Source organism: Chlorocebus sabaeus, chromosome 20 (assembly GCF_047675955.1).
Source record: "Chlorocebus sabaeus isolate Y175 chromosome 20, mChlSab1.0.hap1, whole genome shotgun sequence".
Classification (NCBI taxonomy): Eukaryota; Metazoa; Chordata; class Mammalia; order Primates; family Cercopithecidae; genus Chlorocebus; species Chlorocebus sabaeus.
Window position 1 is genome coordinate 130,030,806 of NC_132923.1, and position 18,874 is coordinate 130,049,679.

The 18,874-nt window shown below is 41.4% G+C and overlaps 1 protein-coding gene across 21 annotated transcripts in view; it reads right to left on the reverse strand.

Moving 5' to 3' along the window:
* The window catches only part of CAMTA1 (calmodulin binding transcription activator 1), a 975,861-nt gene that overhangs the window by 950,759 nt on the left and 6,228 nt on the right, over positions 1-18,874 (reverse strand). The window contains exons 1-2 of one of the 21 annotated variants that reach the window (XM_073007865.1): positions 11,679-13,271; positions 10,381-10,467 (exon numbers count right to left, since the gene is read on the reverse strand). The exons of the other annotated variants lie outside the window; for them this stretch is intronic. Of the exons in view, the coding sequence (XP_072863966.1) occupies positions 10,381-10,425 (45 nt within the window). The 5' untranslated portion in view covers positions 10,426-10,467; positions 11,679-13,271. Of the gene's footprint in view, positions 1-10,380; positions 10,468-11,678; positions 13,272-18,874 lie in introns of those variants that run through there. 21 annotated transcript variants of the gene reach the window in all.

Below are 18,874 nucleotides of genomic sequence, written 5' to 3' on the forward strand. Positions count from 1 at the left end.
GTTAAAGAGGCCCGTGGGACAGGAACTAAGGGCAGCCTCGGGCCAACAGCTGGCGAGAAGCTGAGCCCTCAGCCCAACAGCCCAAAGAAAGGAGTCCTTCAAATGGCCAAGGGACCCTGGAAGTAGATCCTCCCCTACCAGAGGTTTCCGAGGCGAGCCCAGTCCTGGCCAGCACCTCGACCGCAGCTCAGCAGTCCCAAACCAGCAGACCCAGCCCTGCCCTGCCCAAAAGCCTGACCCATGGGAACCAGGAGATTCCACCCTGGGCTGTTATAAGCCACTGGGTTTGTGATGACTGGTTACAGCAGCAATAGATAACTAATACACCCACAGCCCATCAGGCCACAGTGGTTTCTTTTCTCCTCTTGGACTGGATCAATCATTTCACCATCATTTCCACCAGTACTCTGTATACGCCACAACAGTTCTGAAATAATCAACTACCCTATCTCTACTCCTTTATTTTCTCATTATCGAATTGACAAAACCAATACCTTTCCTTAGTCTTCAGTCAACTCTGCAGTATTACGACTGACAACCTCCTTTCAACCATCCACATTCAGCATCCCTGAATTCATATTCTGCTTATTCCATTACCTCTCCGACCATTCTTTCTCAGCCTCTACTGGTTCTCTCCCCTCTGGTGACACTAAAATGTAAGCATTCATCACATTTCTGCCCTCAGGCCCCTTTTCTACTCCCCTGCCAATATCACTCACAACTGTGACTTCTAATTGTTTTGAACTGATTCATTCATTCATTCAACCAAAAGGTACTGTCTGTACACTTTGGTTGAAAGACGAGATGTAGCAGTGAGCAGAAAGACAAGGCCACCGCTTACCTGAAGCTTCCACTCTCCCAGGGGCTGTGCTGCTGCCGCTGCATCTGCCCCTCCAGACCCCCTCACAGCCCTTCTCTCCCTGCCCCATGCCCAGGGGGCTGACCTCTAAGGATTCCAGCACCAAGGCTCCCTTGCCCTCTGGACGAACAATGAAGAAAAAAAGCAGAGTGATATGAATGACTCCCTAATCTCTGACCCACATCTCCAATGTCATGCTGTATATATACACTCTAAAGCTGCCCAATGACAACTTAAAAACAGCGGTACCGGCCAGGCGCGATGGCTCACGCCTGTAATCCTAGCACTTTTGGGAGGTCGAGGTGGACGGATCACCTGAGATCAGGAGTTCGAGACCAGCCTGGCCAACATGGTGAAACCCCATTTTTACTAAAAATACAAAAATTAGCCAGGCATGGTGGCGGGTGCCTGTAATCCCAGCTACTCGGGAGGCTGAGGCAGGAGAATTGCTTGAACCCAGGTGGTGGATGTTGCAGTGAGCGGAGACCATGCCATTGCACTGCAGCCTGGGCAATAAGAGTGAAACTCTGTCTAAAAAAAAAAGGGAAGAAGAAAGAAGAAAGAGAAGGAAGAGGAGGAGGAGGAAAGAAGAAAGAAGAAGAAGAGTGGTACCTTTGCAGCCGTTCTCCCCAAAATATACCTGCCTTGTCTTCCCTATCTCAGTCTGGCCTCACTAAATTCCCAGTTATGGTTCAAAATCTAGGAGTCACCTTCCCTCAAGGCCCACATTCAATCAGTCACAAAATTGTACATGTGTGTGACATACACACTCCTCAACCAAGCTAGATCTTTCCTCACCCCAATTCTACAGACAACTCTTGCCAGAAGTGATTTTCTCCCAACTCCAGGCCCTCCTATTTGCTCATTCATTCATTCATTCAGCCAATAAGCATTTAATAAGTCTAGGTACTCAAGCCTCTAACTGCTAGAAATGCACATCTAATTGAGAGAGAAAGAGAAGTAAACAAGCAACTCCCAACGCAAACTAAAATGTGCCACGACTAGGAAAACCACGTGGTGCTATGGCACACAAAGGAAGGGCATCCGATCCAATTCGTGAAAAGAGGGGCAAGGTCAAGAAAGCTTCTATTGGAAGTTTCATTTAAGCTGAAACACAGAGGACACAGAGAGTCAGCAAGAGCATGGGTGAGCGTGTGTGCCTGTGTTCCGGAGGCAGATGCAACTTCTAAATCAAGGCAACAACAATGTGGGAGGCCTAAAACCACCATTGTGGGACCTTGGTACAATCAGAGTCTAAAAAATGTAACATGACTGTAGAGAGGAGGCTGGAAGGGTAACTAGGTGGCCCTTATTAGCACATTTCAGGAGAATCGACTTTATCCAATCAATTCCATTCTTCTACTAAAAAAAAAATCTAAAAGTCTCTCCTGAGCAGAGAATTAAATTCAGATTCTTCGGTCTGACTTTTCAGGCCTGGAACAACATGACCCCTACCTACTTTCCGAGGCTTACCTACCCATATGCACATGAATTCCACCCACTCCCTGTACTCTCCTGGCTCTGTGCCTCTGTTCCATTTCCTCTGCTTGGAATTTCTCCTCCAACTACCATGTTTGCCTGTCAACGATTTCAGGTCAAATTCCACCTCCTCCCGGAAGTCTTTCCATCTTCCCTTCCAGAGCCTTATTAAAGCATTATGACCTGCCTTGAATCAGTTACATCCATATCTGCTTCCCCACAGACTTCTGTCACTACAGACTGTCCCCTACAGGCTTCTGAAGTATGCGTAAACAGAAATGACTCCTAATTTCCAAGTCTAGGAAAAATGTTCAGAAAAGTATTCAATTTACCACTACTGCAGTTCTAAACCGCTAACCACGGAAGGTCACAAAGAAATAATTTTTTTTTTGAGACGGAGTCTTGCTCTGTTCCCCAGGCTGGAGTGCAGTGGTGCAATCTCAGCTCACTGCAACCTCTGCCTCCTGGATTCAAGGGATTCTCCTGCCTCAGCCTCCCAAGTAGCTGAGACTACATGCACGTGCCACCATGCCTGGCTAATTTTTTGTATTTTTAGTAGAGACGGGGTGTCACTGTGTTAGCCAGGATGGTTTCGATCTCCTGACCTCATGATCCACCCGCCTCGGCCTCCCAAAGTGAATGATTTTTTAATTATATGAAAACAATCAACCAAAAGCCTAGATTTCTGTATGTTTTCATGTAAGTATCCGTAAATAAAAATGGCTATAGAAATTTAAAAACCAGTATGTGAACAGGCTCAGAAAGAGTACCTGCTCAGTCACAAGGCATTTAAGGGACAGAGTAAAGACGAGAGCCAAGTCTTCAGATACTCTTTACCAAAAGAGAAAAACAGGCTACAACCAGAGTACCTCCACACAACTCACTAACAAACTCATCCAATTACCTAGAACTTTTATCCTTAATTCTTCCCACAATTAATTCCCGTTTCCTCCAGAGCTCTCAAGAAGCCTCCCCCAACCTTGCAGATTAGTAAAATCCCTTTATGACACATTGCACGTGCCTTCACAGCACTGAGTCCCAGGTGAAATTTCACACGGCATCTTGATTAATGTCTGTCTCCCCCTTAGCTCCATAAGGACAGAGACTGGGTCTGTCCTTCCTTGTGCCTGGCACAGATAGGCACTTTGTTATTTGTTGAGTAAATGAAGTGACTTAAAAGTATAACAATAACTGATGTTCACATGGCCCCTCCCTGCAGGACTACAAGGTCATAAAATGTCTTCTGATCCCTCCAGTAATAATAACAATTATATAAATTTTAATGTCACAATTTTATTGTAACATATTCTAACTCTTTGATAATTAAATATTCATATATGTAATCTGCTAGTTCTCTATTAACCAGAATGTATATTAATCAGAATAGCACATTATTTTTAAAACATGCAAGGCATCAGCAAACTTTCACATCAAAAAAACATATACTACAAGAAGCCAACCTACAGGCTATGTGGAAGAGCTGTTTGCTCTCTTGGAACCTGAAAGGTCCAATTCCAGTCTAACAGTGAATTACAGTGTTTCACCAAGGCAGCCTACTACATTAATAAATTAAAACAAAATTGTATGTTTTTAAGGCAAGATGTTTGGGTGTCTAAATTAGCCAGGACTTCCCAAGCATACAGCAAATCCATAAAATGAATTTAAACTCCCAAAATAGATCCACAGATTGAACATAATCCCCATTATATCTCAGTTGCCTCTTCTGTGGAAACTAACAAGCTGGTCCTAATATTCATACGGAAATACAAGGGACCTAGCACAGCCAAAATAATCTCGAAAAAGAACAACAGAGTTAAAGGACTGTCAGTTCCTGATTTCAAAACTTACTACAAAGCTACAGAATCAAGATATTGTGGTCATGGCATAAAGATAGACATATAGATCAATGGAATAGAATCAAGACTCTAAAAATAAATCCACAGATTTATAGTCAGCTGATTTTCAACAAGGGTGCCAAGACACTTCAGTGAGGAAAGAATGGTCTTTTCAACAAATGGGCTAGGACAACTGAATATCCACATGCAAAAGAACGAAGCTGGAAGCCTACATCACACTGTATACAAAAATTTACTGAAGATCTATCAGAGAACTAAATGTCAGAGCTAAAACTACAGAACTTTTATGAAAAAACACAGGTGTAAACCTTCACAACTTTGGCTATGACAATGGTTTCTGATTATGATACCAAAAGTATAAGTGACAAAAAACAAAACAAACAAAAAACAAAAACAGATAAATGCGACTCAATCAAAGTTAAAACTTCTATTCTTCAAAGGACACTATCAAGAAAGTAAAGGCCAGCACAGCAGCTCACACTTGTAATCTCAGCATTTTAGGAGGCCAAAGCAGGAAAATCACTTGAGCCCAGGAGTTCAAGACCAGCCTGGGCATAATACAGAGACTCCATTTCTATTAAAACATTTCGAAATTAGCCAGACGAGTGGTGCCTGCCTGTAGTCCCAGCTACTCAGGAGACTTAAGCCCAGGCAGGCAAGACTGCAGTGAGTCATGACTGCATCACTACACTCCTGCCTGGGTGACAGAATGAGACTCTCTCTCAAAAACTGAAAGTGAAAAGACAACCCATGCAGAATCGGAGAAAAATCATGTATCACACGTCAATCAAACATTCGAAATCACATATCTGATAAGGGACTGATATCTAGAACACATATAAAGAATTCCTACAATCGAACAGCAAAAATTCAATTGACTCAATTCAAAAATGGAAGAGGATTTGAATAGACATTTGCCAAAGCAGACATACAAATGGCTAATAAGCGCATGAACAGATGCTCAACATCATTAGTCACTAGGGAAATGCAAATCAAAACCACAATAATATGCCACTTCCCATCTACAAGAATGGCTATAATCAAAAAGATGGACAATAACAAGTGTTTCCAAGAATGTGGAGAAATTACAACTCTCATACTTGCTGGTGGGAATGTAATATGATCTAACCACTTTGGAAAAGTTTGGAAACCAGTTCCTCAAAAAGTTAAACAGAGTTAACTAAGACACCACAATTCCACTTCTAGGTATCTTTCCAAGAGAAATGAAAACACATGTCTATATAAAAGCTTGTACACAAATGTTCACAGTAGCATTTTTCATAATAACCAACAAGTGGAATAACTCAAATGTCTATTAACTGGTGAATGGACAAACAAAATGTGGTATATATCCATACGACAGAGGATTATTCAAAAATAAAAGGAGTGAAGTGGCCAGGTATGGTGGTTTACACCTGTAATCCCAGCACCTTGGAAGTCCAAGGCAGAAGGATTACTTGAGCCCAGGAGTTCAAGACCAGCCTAGGCAACATGGCGAGACCCTGCCTCTATTATATTAAATTAAAATGTTTTTAATTTTAAAAAAGGGATGAAGTAACAGTACATGCTACAGACAACACAGATAAAAACCTTGAAAACATTATGCTAAGGGAAATAAGCCAGTCAGGTCACAAAAGGACAAATACTATATGATTCCATTTATATGAAATGTTGAGACTAGTCATAAAGATCCATAAAGAAATAAAGCAGATTAGCAATTGACTAGGGCTGGGAGGAGGAGGCAACAGGGAGTGGCTGCTAATGGGTAGATTTTCTTTTTGGAGTGACGAACATGTGGAATTAGAGAGTGGGGACAGTAGCACAAAACATGTAAATATACAAAAGAAAACCCACTCAATTATATATTTTAAAAGGGTGAATTTTACAATATATGAATTACACCTTAAGCTATTATTGAAAAACAAATCAGGCTGGGCACAGTGGCTCATACCTGTAATCCCAGCACTTTGGGAGGCCAAGGCTGGAGGATCACTTGAGGCCAGGAGTTTAAGACCAGACTGGGCAACATATTGATACCCTGTCTTTATTAAAAAAAAAAAAAAAAAAAAGGAGTTTCACTCATTTCCCAGGCTGGAATGCAACGGTAATCTCGGCACACTGCAACCTCCACCTCCCGGGTTCAACTGATTCTCCTGCCTCAGCCTCCCAAGTAGCTGGGATTACTAGCACCTGCCACCATGCCCGGCTTTTTGTATTTTTTTTAGTAGAGACGGGGTTTCACCATGTTGGCCAGGCTGGTCTGGAACTCCTGACCTCAGGCGATCTACCCGCCTCGGCCTCCCAAAGTGCTGAGATTACAGGTGTGAGCCACCATGCCCGGCCAAAAATAATTTTTTTTAATCAGCTGGGCATGGTGATACATGCCTGTACTCCTAACCACTTGGGAGTCTGAGGCAGGAGGATCACTTGAGCCCAGGAATTCAAGGTTACAGGGAGCTATGATCACACCTCTGCATTCCAGCCTGGATGACAGAGTAAGACCATCTTTAAAAAGAAATAAAATAATTTTAAAAGGAACCAAATCCCTTTAACTACTGAAACTATTGTGAAGGTTGTTTCTTCAAAAACATCATATACTTCCCTCTTTTGTTTAGCAGAACATACTCAGTATTGCTTTTCCGAATGTACTCAAGGTCAACACTATGAAACATCAATTACTAAACAGCTATAAATTCAGAGAATTCAATGGTGTGCAGGCTATTAGCCCTTTACATAGTTATCTCCAAACTACTATTCTTTCAGTCTTCCACCTGTCTTCTATAATTTTGTTTCCTCCTTCTACCATGAAAAATCAAGAACAAGAGATCAGAGGCAGCAGGGATACACTAAGGAAAAGCTGAAGGACCATACACACAGGCAGCCACATACACTTAAAGACAGGCTGTTTTCTGTTTTCTCCCCACTTGTTTTCTGCTTTCTACCCATTCTGAAGGCAATGTCTCCCTTTCTTACTAAGGATACACATCTCCATCCTTTTATGTTTCCCCAAAACAAGGGGAAACATGGGGAAGGCCACCCAAATAGCTGAACTGTGGAAAACCTCAAATGATACTGACACCACCCAAACTGCCTGATTCTACCTGAGAACATCCACAGGGCAAAGACTGCACAGACCATAGCATTCTAGGGTGTTCTGCTTCTCCAATGGTCAAAGAAAATGTTTTGGGGCCAGGCACGGTGGCTCACACCTGTAATCCCAGCCCTTTGAGAGACTGAGGCAGGTGGATCGCTTGAGCTGGCCAGGAGTTCAAGACCAGCCTAGGCAACATAATGAAACCCCTGTCTCTACTAAAAACATAAAAATTAGCCGGGCATGGTGGCATATGCCTGTGTTTCCAGCTAAGTCTTCAGCCTGGGGCGGTGAGGTGGGAGGATCACTTGAGCCCAGGCTGTCGAGGCTTCAGTGAGCTGAAACTGCACCACTGCACTCCAGCCTGGGTGACAGAATAAGACCTTGTCTCAAAAAAAAAAAAAAAAAATAGAGAGAGAGACAAAGGAAAAGCTTTGGGACAGTTACTACATCTACCACTAACTTACTCCACACACAACCAGGCTGGCTGACCAAGGACACTTGGCCTCCTATCTGTAGCTACACTGAACACTTTCTCCGCAAAACGTTCAATCACTATAGCACCTGAACATAAGACACTCCTTTAGGAGTCAGTACCTTTTCTTTTACACTGTTTGATGGAGACAGAGTTTGAGGTGCCAGGACCCCTTGCTCCGATAACCAGCTTCTCACACAATCTCTTCTCACTCGAAGACCCTCCAAATGATCAGCAGGCTGCTGGATCTAACCAACCTTCTTTCAGAGTCCACTAGAGTGGGATGATCACCTGGCCTATGGAAACAAAGCAACTGGCTGAGAGGAGTCAGTCCAATTCCCAGTCTTGAGTACTTTTGTACTGAGCCATAGAAACGGGAGTCAGATGATGGTGAGCACTGGAACTAGAGTCAGGACATGCAGGAGCCTTGACTAAGGCCACTACATGCGACTTAGGCAAGAAAGCTACATGTGAATGGAGAAAGTCCAGCTCCAGAGAAGACATGTACTCCACACTCTCCGGATCCAGTTCCCACTGCCCAGCTACACTTCAGTTTCTGTCCTGGGAGGCTACAATTGCTTCTGCTCTTCTTAGACTAAAACTGCTTTCACTTGGCCTAACCTGTGTGGCTTGTGGTACGTGCAATCAAAAGTGCTCTAATCTAAAGCAGGGCCTGCTTACCTTCCCTGACATCAACCCCAAACCATCTGTTTTCTAGTGTTTATTAAGAACCTCAGACTTTTCTGAATGAGCTAGCCAGTCCTCTTTACAAATATAAATATTGCAAATATTAAAATCTCACCTAAAAATCACTTTCTGTATAAATGAACCTCAGGGCCTGATTACCATCATTTATTTATTTTTTTTTAATGTGTGATTCTGACAGTTTATTTAAGGCACAGCCTCCCACCTTGGGGTCATGAAAATATTGGCCATATATTTACTGTTAGGACCTTATAACTAATTTTCTCATTAAGCTTCAAATCCATTTGAAGTTTTTATTTTTTCAATTGTGGTAAAATATGCATAACATACAATGTACCACTTTAACCCTTTTTGAGCATACAATTTAGTGAAATTAAGGACATTCCCATTGTGTATCACCACTAGCCATAGCTTATTTTCAAAGCATTCTGAAAATCATGACTTTTTTATTTTTATTAAACAAGTATTTATGTTCCCTCATCAAACGACAAGGGCCAGGAGCCTCATCAGTGGCGGGACTGTGGCAGGACAGTGACAAAGGTAGCAAAGAGCACCCACAACAACCTGGAGCAGCACCAGAGCAGCTAAGTCCATCCTCAGTTCCTCCAGACATGGCCACAGAAGCTAAAGAGACTAAAAATACTTGGAGAGGATAGATAAAAGCTGTCAAGGATATTCGGCCCAGTTAGAGAGGTCGCCACTATCACCATATTTACATCAGAAAACACTCATACAAGCTGCAGTGGGCCATATTTAGAATAATTAGATTCAGTATAGAATGTCTGATGTTCCTACCCTCCCAGAATGCCTAGAATAAACCTCTGGGCCTTGAATTTGGTCAAGTTATCTATGATAAATTTCCGGAGGACCCCTAGGAAGAAAGACAGGTACTTCAAAAATGTTAAGTACCCACTCTCCACCTTTCTAACTTGTTATGCTTTCTTTTTAGTACAACAGCCTCTATCAATAAAACCAAATGAGGAAGAAACTTCCATCAAAGCTTTGTGAAAGCAAACGAGTCAGCCAGAACATTTCATAATGGCTGAGATGGAAAGGATAAGGCAGGGAATGTTTACACCAACACCAGGAACTTTAACTTGCCTCTCAGTATCTTTAAAAATGAAAGAAAGTTCCAAAAATGAATTATGCTCATGGCCTCTCCAAATGCCAGGCCTATAATAGCCCAGGGAGTAGGCCCAAGTGAAGATGTGATATGATCAATGACAGTGGGCCCACAGCAACTCCCCAATCCACACGAGTTTCTAAATAGGAAGAGTCTTCATTTACTGAATTACTGGGAATAGATTTTAATAACGGTTATATTAATCAACTCCAGAAAGTACAACTAAATGAATATAAATACTACCTTAAACAGAAAAAGTCTGAGGTTAGCCAATATTTTTCATCTGTAATCATATATTATTTAAGTCTATTTTCCAAAACTATGAACCCTCATCTATGTCTGAACAAAGACCTCAGATCTGTCATACAAAATAACTATGAATATTTTGGTGTTGTACATCTTTTTTAATAATTTTAAATTTTTTTTCACTTTTTTTTGTTTTGAGACAGGGTCTCAACTCTGTCATCCAGACTGGAGTGCAGTGGCGTAATCACAGCTCACTGCAGCCTTGACCTCAAGGGCTCATGCAATCCTCCAACCTCAGCCTCCCAGGTATCTGGGATCACAGGTGCGCACCACCACATCTGGCTAATTTTTTCTATTTTTAGTAGAGACAAGGTCTCACTATGTTGCCCAGGCTGGTCTCGAACTCCAGGGCTAAAGCAATCCTCCCGCCTCGGCCTCCCAAAGTGTTGAGATTATAGGCGTGAGCCACAGTACCCAGCCTACATTTTTTAAAGTTAATATAGTATATTAAACAGACAGACCTAAAAAATTAAGCCGTCTATGTACCTCAGAAAGGAGACATCTGAGTGTCTGCAGTTCAAATCCCCCCATACGGCTTGAGTCAACATATTATTCTTGTCCTGGAGCAAGGACCTCAAAAGGAAAAGATACAGTTATACAGAATAGCTGAATATCAGGAAAGCAAGCCCTGAAATGAAATTCCATATCTCTGACTTCATTTCCTTATACAATAGTCCCCCTCTTATCCATGGTTTCAGTTACAAGCGGTCAACTAAGGTCCAAAAATAGGTGAGTATGGTACAATAAGATAATCTGAGAGAGACAGACCACATTCACACAACTTTTATTACAGTATATTGTTGCAATTTCTATTTTATCATTAGTTGCTGCTATTAATTATTAATAGTAATTATTATTAATGGGAAGGAACTTTCAAGGTTATCACTAGGACAACCCTTTACCCAATACATGAATCCCCTCAAAATGACTACCAACTATCTCATTATAAAAGAGCTGAGGTCTGAGAAAAGCAAGATGAGGAAAAGCTGTGGTGGAATCAAGAGTGATAAATGCAGAAATACCATCTGGTAAAAGAAGGTATGGAGGTCATGGAGAGAAAGGCTTCTAGTTTCTGGTCCACCTAAGTGGCAGCAAAGACAGTACAGGATGCAGCTTTGCTGGGATCCTTGAGTTCTGCTCACCAGCATTCCTAGCTAGTGAAAGAAAAGAGTACAAGCCAGGCACAGTGGCTCATGCCTGTAAGCCTGGCACTGTGGGAGGCTGAGACAGGATTACTGCTTGAGGCCAGGAGTACAAGACAAGCCTGTGCAACATAGCAAGACCCTTTCTCCATAAAATAAAAAAAGAATTAGCCGGGTGTGGTGGCACACGCCCGTAGTCCTCGCTATTCAGGAGGCTGAGGCAGGAGAATCACTTGAACCCAAGAGTTCAAGGTTGCAGTGAGCTGTGATGGCACTTTAGCCTGGGTGACAGAGCAAGAGTCTGTCTCTAAAAAAAATTTTTAATTAATAATAATAAATAATGAATAAATAAACAATAAATAACAAAGAGTAAAAAGGAAAGAGTTTGAGCTGGGAATCAAGGTGGGCTTGTTCTAAAAGCTGTCTAGGAAGCGCAAAGCCTTCACGGCTGGAGAACTAACCAATCACTGATTGGTTCAGGGTTAGATAAAAATGATAATGCTTTAGCCAGGCGTGGAGGCTCACATCTGTAACCCTAGCACTTTGGGAGGCTGAGGAGGGCGAATCATGAGGTCAGGAGAACAAGACCATCCTGGCTAACACGGTGAAATCTCGTCCTACTAAAAAAATACAAAAAATTACCCGGGTGTGGTAGCAGGTGCTTGTGGTTCCAGCTACTCGAGAGGCTGAGGCAGGAGAATGGCATGAACTCGAGAAGCGGAGCTTGCATCACTGCACTCCAGCCTGGGCAACAGAGCAAGAATCCGTCTCAAAAAATAAATAAATAAATAAATAATGCTGATACTACTGCCAGTATTCCAGACATTCTGAAACCTAGTAGTAACAGCCCACAACTTTTCATACCTACAGTGGCACATGGCTTTGAAAATTAGGGGGTTTTTACAGAGCCCCTCTACCATTAAATACTCCTTTCTTAGGCTGGGTGCAGTGGCTCATGCCTGTAATCCCAGCACTTTGGGAGGCCGAGGCGGGTGGATCACCTGATGTCAGGAGTTCAAGACCAGCCTGGCCAACATGGTGTCTCAACTGAAAATACAAAAATTAGCCGGGCATACGGTTGGGCGCCTGTAATCCTAGCTACTCGGGGGGCCGAGGCAGGAGAATCGCTTGAACCCAGGAGGCGGAGGTTGCCGTGAGCCGAGATTGCGCCATCACATTCCAGCCTGGGGGACAACAGCGAGACTTCATCTCAAAAAACATATATATTTTTTTTCTTTTTTCATTATCACTTGCAAATAGATTCTTTTACAGAAATCATACTTAAATAATATATAAATTATTTTGTTATTAGGGAAAATAATGTCATTCAAGTCAACTTCAATGTTTATTCAGTCTACTTGCTTTTATTTCCTTTCTCTTAGCCAATCTACTGAAAGGAGAAAGCCAGTTAACAGACCACTCTTCTGTTACTTATTAGATAATACAGTTTAACCTAAAGGAACACAAAGTTCTAGTTTCATTCAATAATGGGAGGACACAGGATCTGTACTTGTTATGGCGTTTAAAAAGTCATCTCAGGCCAGGTTTGGTGGCTCACGTCTGTAAACCCAGCACTTTGGGAGGCGAAGGCAGGCAGATAAGCTGAGGTCGTAAGTTCGAGATCAGCCTGCCCAACATGGTGAAACCCCATCTCTATTAAAAAAAAAAAAAAAATTAGCCAGGCATAGTGGTGCGTGCCTATAATCCCAGCTACTCGGGAGGCTGAGGTAGGAGAACTGCTTGAACACGGGAAGTAGAGGTTGTGGTGAGCCAAGATCGCGCCACCGCACTCCAGTCTGGGTGACAGAGCAAGACTCTGTCTCAAAAAAAAAAAAAAAAACCCAATAAATAAAAAATAAAGAGTCATCTCAGCCGGACATGGTGGCTCATACTTGTAATCCCAGCACTTTGGGAGGCTGATGCAGGAGGATCGCTTGAGCCCTGTAGTTTGAGACCAGCCTGGGCAACAAGGCAAAACCCCATCTCTACAAAAAATACAAAACTTGGCCGGGCGCAGTGGCTCAACCCTGTAATCCCAGCACTTTGGGAGGCCGAGACGGGCGGATCACGAGGTCAGGAGATCAAGACCATCCTGGCGAACATGGTGAAACCCCGTCTCTACTAAAAAAATACAAAAAACTAGCCGGGCGAGGTGGCGGGCACCTGTAGTCCCAGCTACTTGGGAGGCTGAGGCAGGAGAATGGCGTAAACCCAGGAGGCGGAGCTTGCAGTGAGCTGAGATCCGGCCACTGCACTCCAGCCTGGGCGACAGAGCGAGACTCCGTCTCAAAAAAAAAAAAAAAAAAAAAATACAAAACTTAGCCTGGCATGGTGGCATACACCTATAGTCTCAGCCACTTGGGGGACTGAGGCAGGAGGATTGCTTAGGCCAGGGAAGTGGAGGCTGCAGTAAGACAAGATCACGCCACTGCACTGCAGCCTGGGTGACAAAGCAAGACCGTCTCGGAAAAAACAGTGATCTCAAGAGTAAGACTAGGTATCAATCAAAGTGGTTGCAGCTTGAATCATTGATTCTAATCATGAATTATTATTTAGCTAAAATGATGATTCCCAAATATAACACATTTTATTTCTAAATGTTTCTTGGCAAGTGAGTATCCAGAAAGTCAGCAAAACCCCCAAGAAAGTAGAGAAAATGAACTTTTTTACAGCTCACCATTCATCAACTACAGCAGGCTTGAAAGATACAATGGGCTGGAGGCTTAGCCTCAAATTTGGCCTGCAGAAGAAAACTCCAAATAAGATTTCTTCAAGAACTGCTCTAATGTAGTACTAAACTTCAAGGAGCGACCTCCCTAGAGGAGAAACTAGAGTTGACAGCTACACGAGTGCACAATCCAGGGGAGATGCACCCTAAGTCCAATACAAGGAATACCACACCGGTTCCATCACAATAATAGTATATTAAAATAAAAGTATCAAACAATGAAGTTATTTAAAATATGTCAAAGGCAAGAAAATCCTCCAAAAAAAAATCTAAATCCATTACAAAGGTAATCTGAATAAAATATCATTTAATCTCTAGGCCTAACCTCTCTGAAATAGTTTTATATATTCTTCCAACTTAGTCAAATTATACAAGAAAGCTACTTTAGGCTGGCGCAGTGGCTCATGCCTGTAATCCTAGCACTCTGAGAGGCCAAGGTGGGTGGATCGCTTGCGTTCACAAGTTGGAGACCAGCCTGGGCAACACGGTGAAAACCCATCTCCGCAAAAAATACAAAAATTAGCCAGGCATGGTGGCGCATGCCTGTAGTCCCAGCTACTCGGGAGGCTGAGTGATCACCTGAGCCCGAGAAGTCGAGGCTGCAGTGAGCCGAGCGAGATCGTGTCACTGCACTCCAGACTGGATGACACAGTGAGACCGTCTCCAAAAAATAAAAAAAGAAATGCTATTTTACAACAAAGGAGCCACAGCATAGCACTCTCAACTTCCTGTAAGAACAAAAACATTGTGTCAATATGTTCACAACACAGTTCAAGTCACAAAATCATAAGATAATTAAATTGACTTTTTAGGTTTCAATCTGTTTAGCCAGAAACCTTATCCAAACTGTACTGATGCAAATCAGCATGAGAACTATAGTATTATCAAAGTAACTCCAGTATCTTATCTTTTGTTTTACCTTTTATCAGTGATTTATGGGCTGACTAATGGTAAACTGATTTGTGCATGTGCCAGAAGTCAGCTCAGGAATACAAAACAGGAAAAAAATTTAGAAGGATCAAATTCATGAATGAAAATGCTGACGTCATAGTTCAGTTCCCAGCAGAGTTTAGAGTAGCATATGAAAAACAGTGTATCTTCTGGAATGTTAAAACACCAAAGTCATTTGGTAAAGGAAATAAAAGAAAAAGTCATTCCTTGCTCAGAATGAGGGAACGGAGAAAAAGAGAAAAGCTCAATTAACAAGCTTTTCCATGAACCAAAAATGAAAAATATACAATGTATATGGCACAAACTATCATAACCTCTAAACCACATATTTTGTGTTATTGTCAGAAATAGTATTTTTTAGGCGGGCCATGGTAGCTCATACCTGTAAATCCCAGCACTTTGGGAGGCTGAGGCAGATGGACTGCTTGAGACCAGGAGTTGAAGACCAGCCTGGACAACACAGCAAGACCCCATCTCTACCAAAAAGAGAAAAAAAACCTAAGCAGGCAAGGTGACACACACCGGTAGTCCCAGTTACTCAGGGGGCTGAGGCAGGAGGATCATTTCAGCACAGGAGGCCAAGGTTACAGTGAGCTATGGATTGCACTACTGCACTCCAGTCTGGGCAACAGAGCGAGACCCTGTCTCTAAAAAAAAAACAAGATAAAATAAATTTAAAAGAAGTAACATTTTTTACAGGTGATGACTAGTTGTGTCTCTAAATAAGTAGGACATAGCTGCCCGCCCCAACTTTAAATCCTTCTCCCATCACGTGGCGTAACTTTCAAAAATGAATGCATAATACAGCTAGGCAGTCCTCCACTGAAAACGACCCAGCACAGCCATACCACACCTGATTTTAAGTAATTCTGAATAATATGAGGTGGAACTCAGTGACCAGAAGAAAGCTCCTGGAATTTTTATGTGAGGGAAGAAAAAAAAAACAAAGAAAGAAAAAAAGCCTTTATCTAATGATGTAATATGAACTAATAAAAAAGAAAGATTATAAAAATTTGATTTACTTAGAACTACTAAAAGTGGCTAGTGGCACGGATTGTTCATATCTTTCATCTCTCGGCAGGACTGAAAATACAACTAGTAATACAAACTTCTGTAAAGTTTAGACACAATTTACTAAAATCCTTTTATTCAGGACACTTAAGTAACTGATTCCTGGATGTCTAATGTTTCCCAGGGAATTTAAGATTATTACATTCTTAGAAAATAACAGTGACCCTCACATCCTTGGTAACCTCTCCAAAGCACAGAACTGTAAGGACATTCTCTCTTCTTCACCATTCATATGGCTTAAAGTAGCCATTCACCCAAAATGGATTTTTTTTTAATTTAAGCAATAAACAATTTTGCCAATAAACATTTTTAAAAAAAGATCTTATTAAGTTAAAATGCAAACATGCCAGTTTTATCGGTAAATCTAAAATGTGAAGAGATCATCTCACATTGTTGCCACCACAAATATCTTTGAAAGAACATCACTACCCCCTTGTGGATTCGCAATAAAAAAATCCTTCTCTTGAATCTTTTTAAATATTCCATTTTGCTGAACTTCCATCAAAGTTTTCATTTTCTTCACTAAGAAGGGTTATTTCATTTCAATTACTTTTTAAAAAGACAAACTTAACATTTTTCTTAAAATCAATCCAATCAACTTACTTGTCCTCTAAGTGCCCCCTTTTTGGGGAGCGTTCTTTATATGTGTACATGTGTCTATGCAATACAATAACCCTATCAACATTCCATTTCTTCTTCAAATATCTGAATTTATACTTCCAATCATCACTTTGAGATTATTTTTAATCATAAATGAGTAATTTTTTCCACTACAGCATCTTTTTTCTTTCTCTCTGATAATTTCACACTTTGTACCAATCTCTTATTATCACTCCCAAATGATTTGATATCCAAATGCTCAGAAAACCAACCGGGCACATACATCATACATCCTCAGAAATGACTTTTCAGAAAAGGATTAAAAACCAAATCTAAGTTTTAAAAAGATTAATTCTTGATTGTATTAATATACATTCAGAAATGAGTCTGGCAATCTAAATCAACCATGATGAAGGAAAAACAGACAACAACTTTCCTTCAAAACTTGTAAAAAGAAAGGCTTCCTCTCTCTCTAAGTTGAAAGAATACCTCTGGTTGTATCTGTACATCATTCTAATATAACACCCAAATACACCTTGTTGAATGTACACTGTAAAAAAGATTAAATGAACTTAAACATCTGATGCATCCTTTGTTATAGACACTAAATTTAGCTGAAAGTACAAATCACCACTGCAAAATGCACAGGCTACATGGAGAAAGAGTCATGACTGGCTGTACTGCCATTATTGGAAGTTAGCTCTCCATTCTCTTAGACATGTTGAACACAAAAGTAGGGACACAGTAATTTACTATTGTCAGCATTTATTTCAATGGTTAGAAGGGAATAAAGGGGGGAAAATTCACTTTGCAAGTGTTTTTAAGTGACTGAATACATAATCTTACCTTGTGGTAACTGATAAGGGAAAAAAATGGAAGAGATACTGCATGGTCTTTTGAACGAATGAATGCTCTATGTCCCAAAAGTCACACATCAGCCCCACTGAGAATATTACACATCCAAAAATTATCTGCTTATGCACCTGTCCAAAACTAGTGACTGAACTGCACAGCAGAGGCAATCAGAGCTGGGCTTCATAAGGTTTTGCTTTTGGGGGGGATTGTTATCAAGATGGTTGTTTGGGGATTTTGGGGAAGAGGAGATATACAGAGGGGTGGGAGATGTATTTTAGATGGTATGAAGAAATGAAGTTAGGGATGAGAGCTACGCCACTTAGTCTCCACATAATAACATGTTTAAAATTATTAAGAATACAGCCCCAAACATTTCTTTCAAGAAATGTCACTTTGTACACATGAAACTACAAAACCGCAGAGAGCAGAGTGATGAATACAGCCCCAAACAAGCGTATCTTCCTCGAAGTTACCTTCGGCTAACAGTCTCAGGAAAGGATATGTTACATGACTTGAAAGGCCTGGCTAAATTTGAAAAACAAAAACAAGAAAGTGACTGCAAAAGGATTCATGTACAAGAGAACAAGCAACTATGTCAGGAAAGGGCAAAACACTGAAGTTGAATATGGAAGAACCATTAAAAAAAAAATCTCTAGTCATTCCATCTTATGCCATGTCAATCAGTTCAAAGTAAATGAACAATCCTCCAAAAAAAGAGCAGAAAGGGAAATAATGTGGCTGACCCTTGGCCTCTCTTTGCAGTGGGGTACATAATATTCCTCTGTAAGTCCAGGGTAATGAGGTAAAAAAAAAAAAAAAAAGCTCAGGAAACAGTACCAATCTTTACACAAGGAGGCCCATGACCTTCTACAAGCAATGGTGTTCAAAGCAGAAGGATGCAATACAGCCTTAGAAATACACAGCTAGCATACTGATGGAAAAAAAAAAAAAAAAAACACCACCCTTTACTCACCCTTTACTTTGTCCCCTCAGGTGAAAAATCACGAACTGCTCTCCATTGTCAATATATACAAAGAAACACTTTCGGCCAGGCGCACTGGCTCATGCCTATAATCTCAGCACTTTGGGAGACCGAAGCAGGCGGATCACTTGAGGTCAGGAGTTCGAGATCAGACTGGCCAATATGGTGAAATCCCGTCTCTACTAAAAATACAAAAAGTAGCCGGGCATGGTGGGGGTTGCCTATAATCCCAGCTACTCAGGAGCTATGGCACAAGAATCGCTAGAACCCAGGAAACAGAGCTTGCAGTGAGCTGAGATCACGCCACTGCACTCCAGCCTGGGCAACAGAGCAAGACTCAGTCTCAAAAAAAAAAAAAAAGAAAAGAAACACTTTCCTTATAAATGCATGATAATTATCATGGGAGACCATCTATATGTTTGTAAGTCCCTCTCTCTAATGACAGAATAGGAACATGGCTTAATCACAGGACGAAGGGACACTATATCCAGTGATGGCACAAAATAAAAGGATATGACAGTCAGATCAACCTGTAGCTCAAACCTGATTAGGTACTCAAGAAAAATAAAAAGAAAGATTATACACTATCTGGAAAATAGAGTGAATGACCGTACACTCTTATTCAAGTTACACAGACAAAGTAGGAGAGCA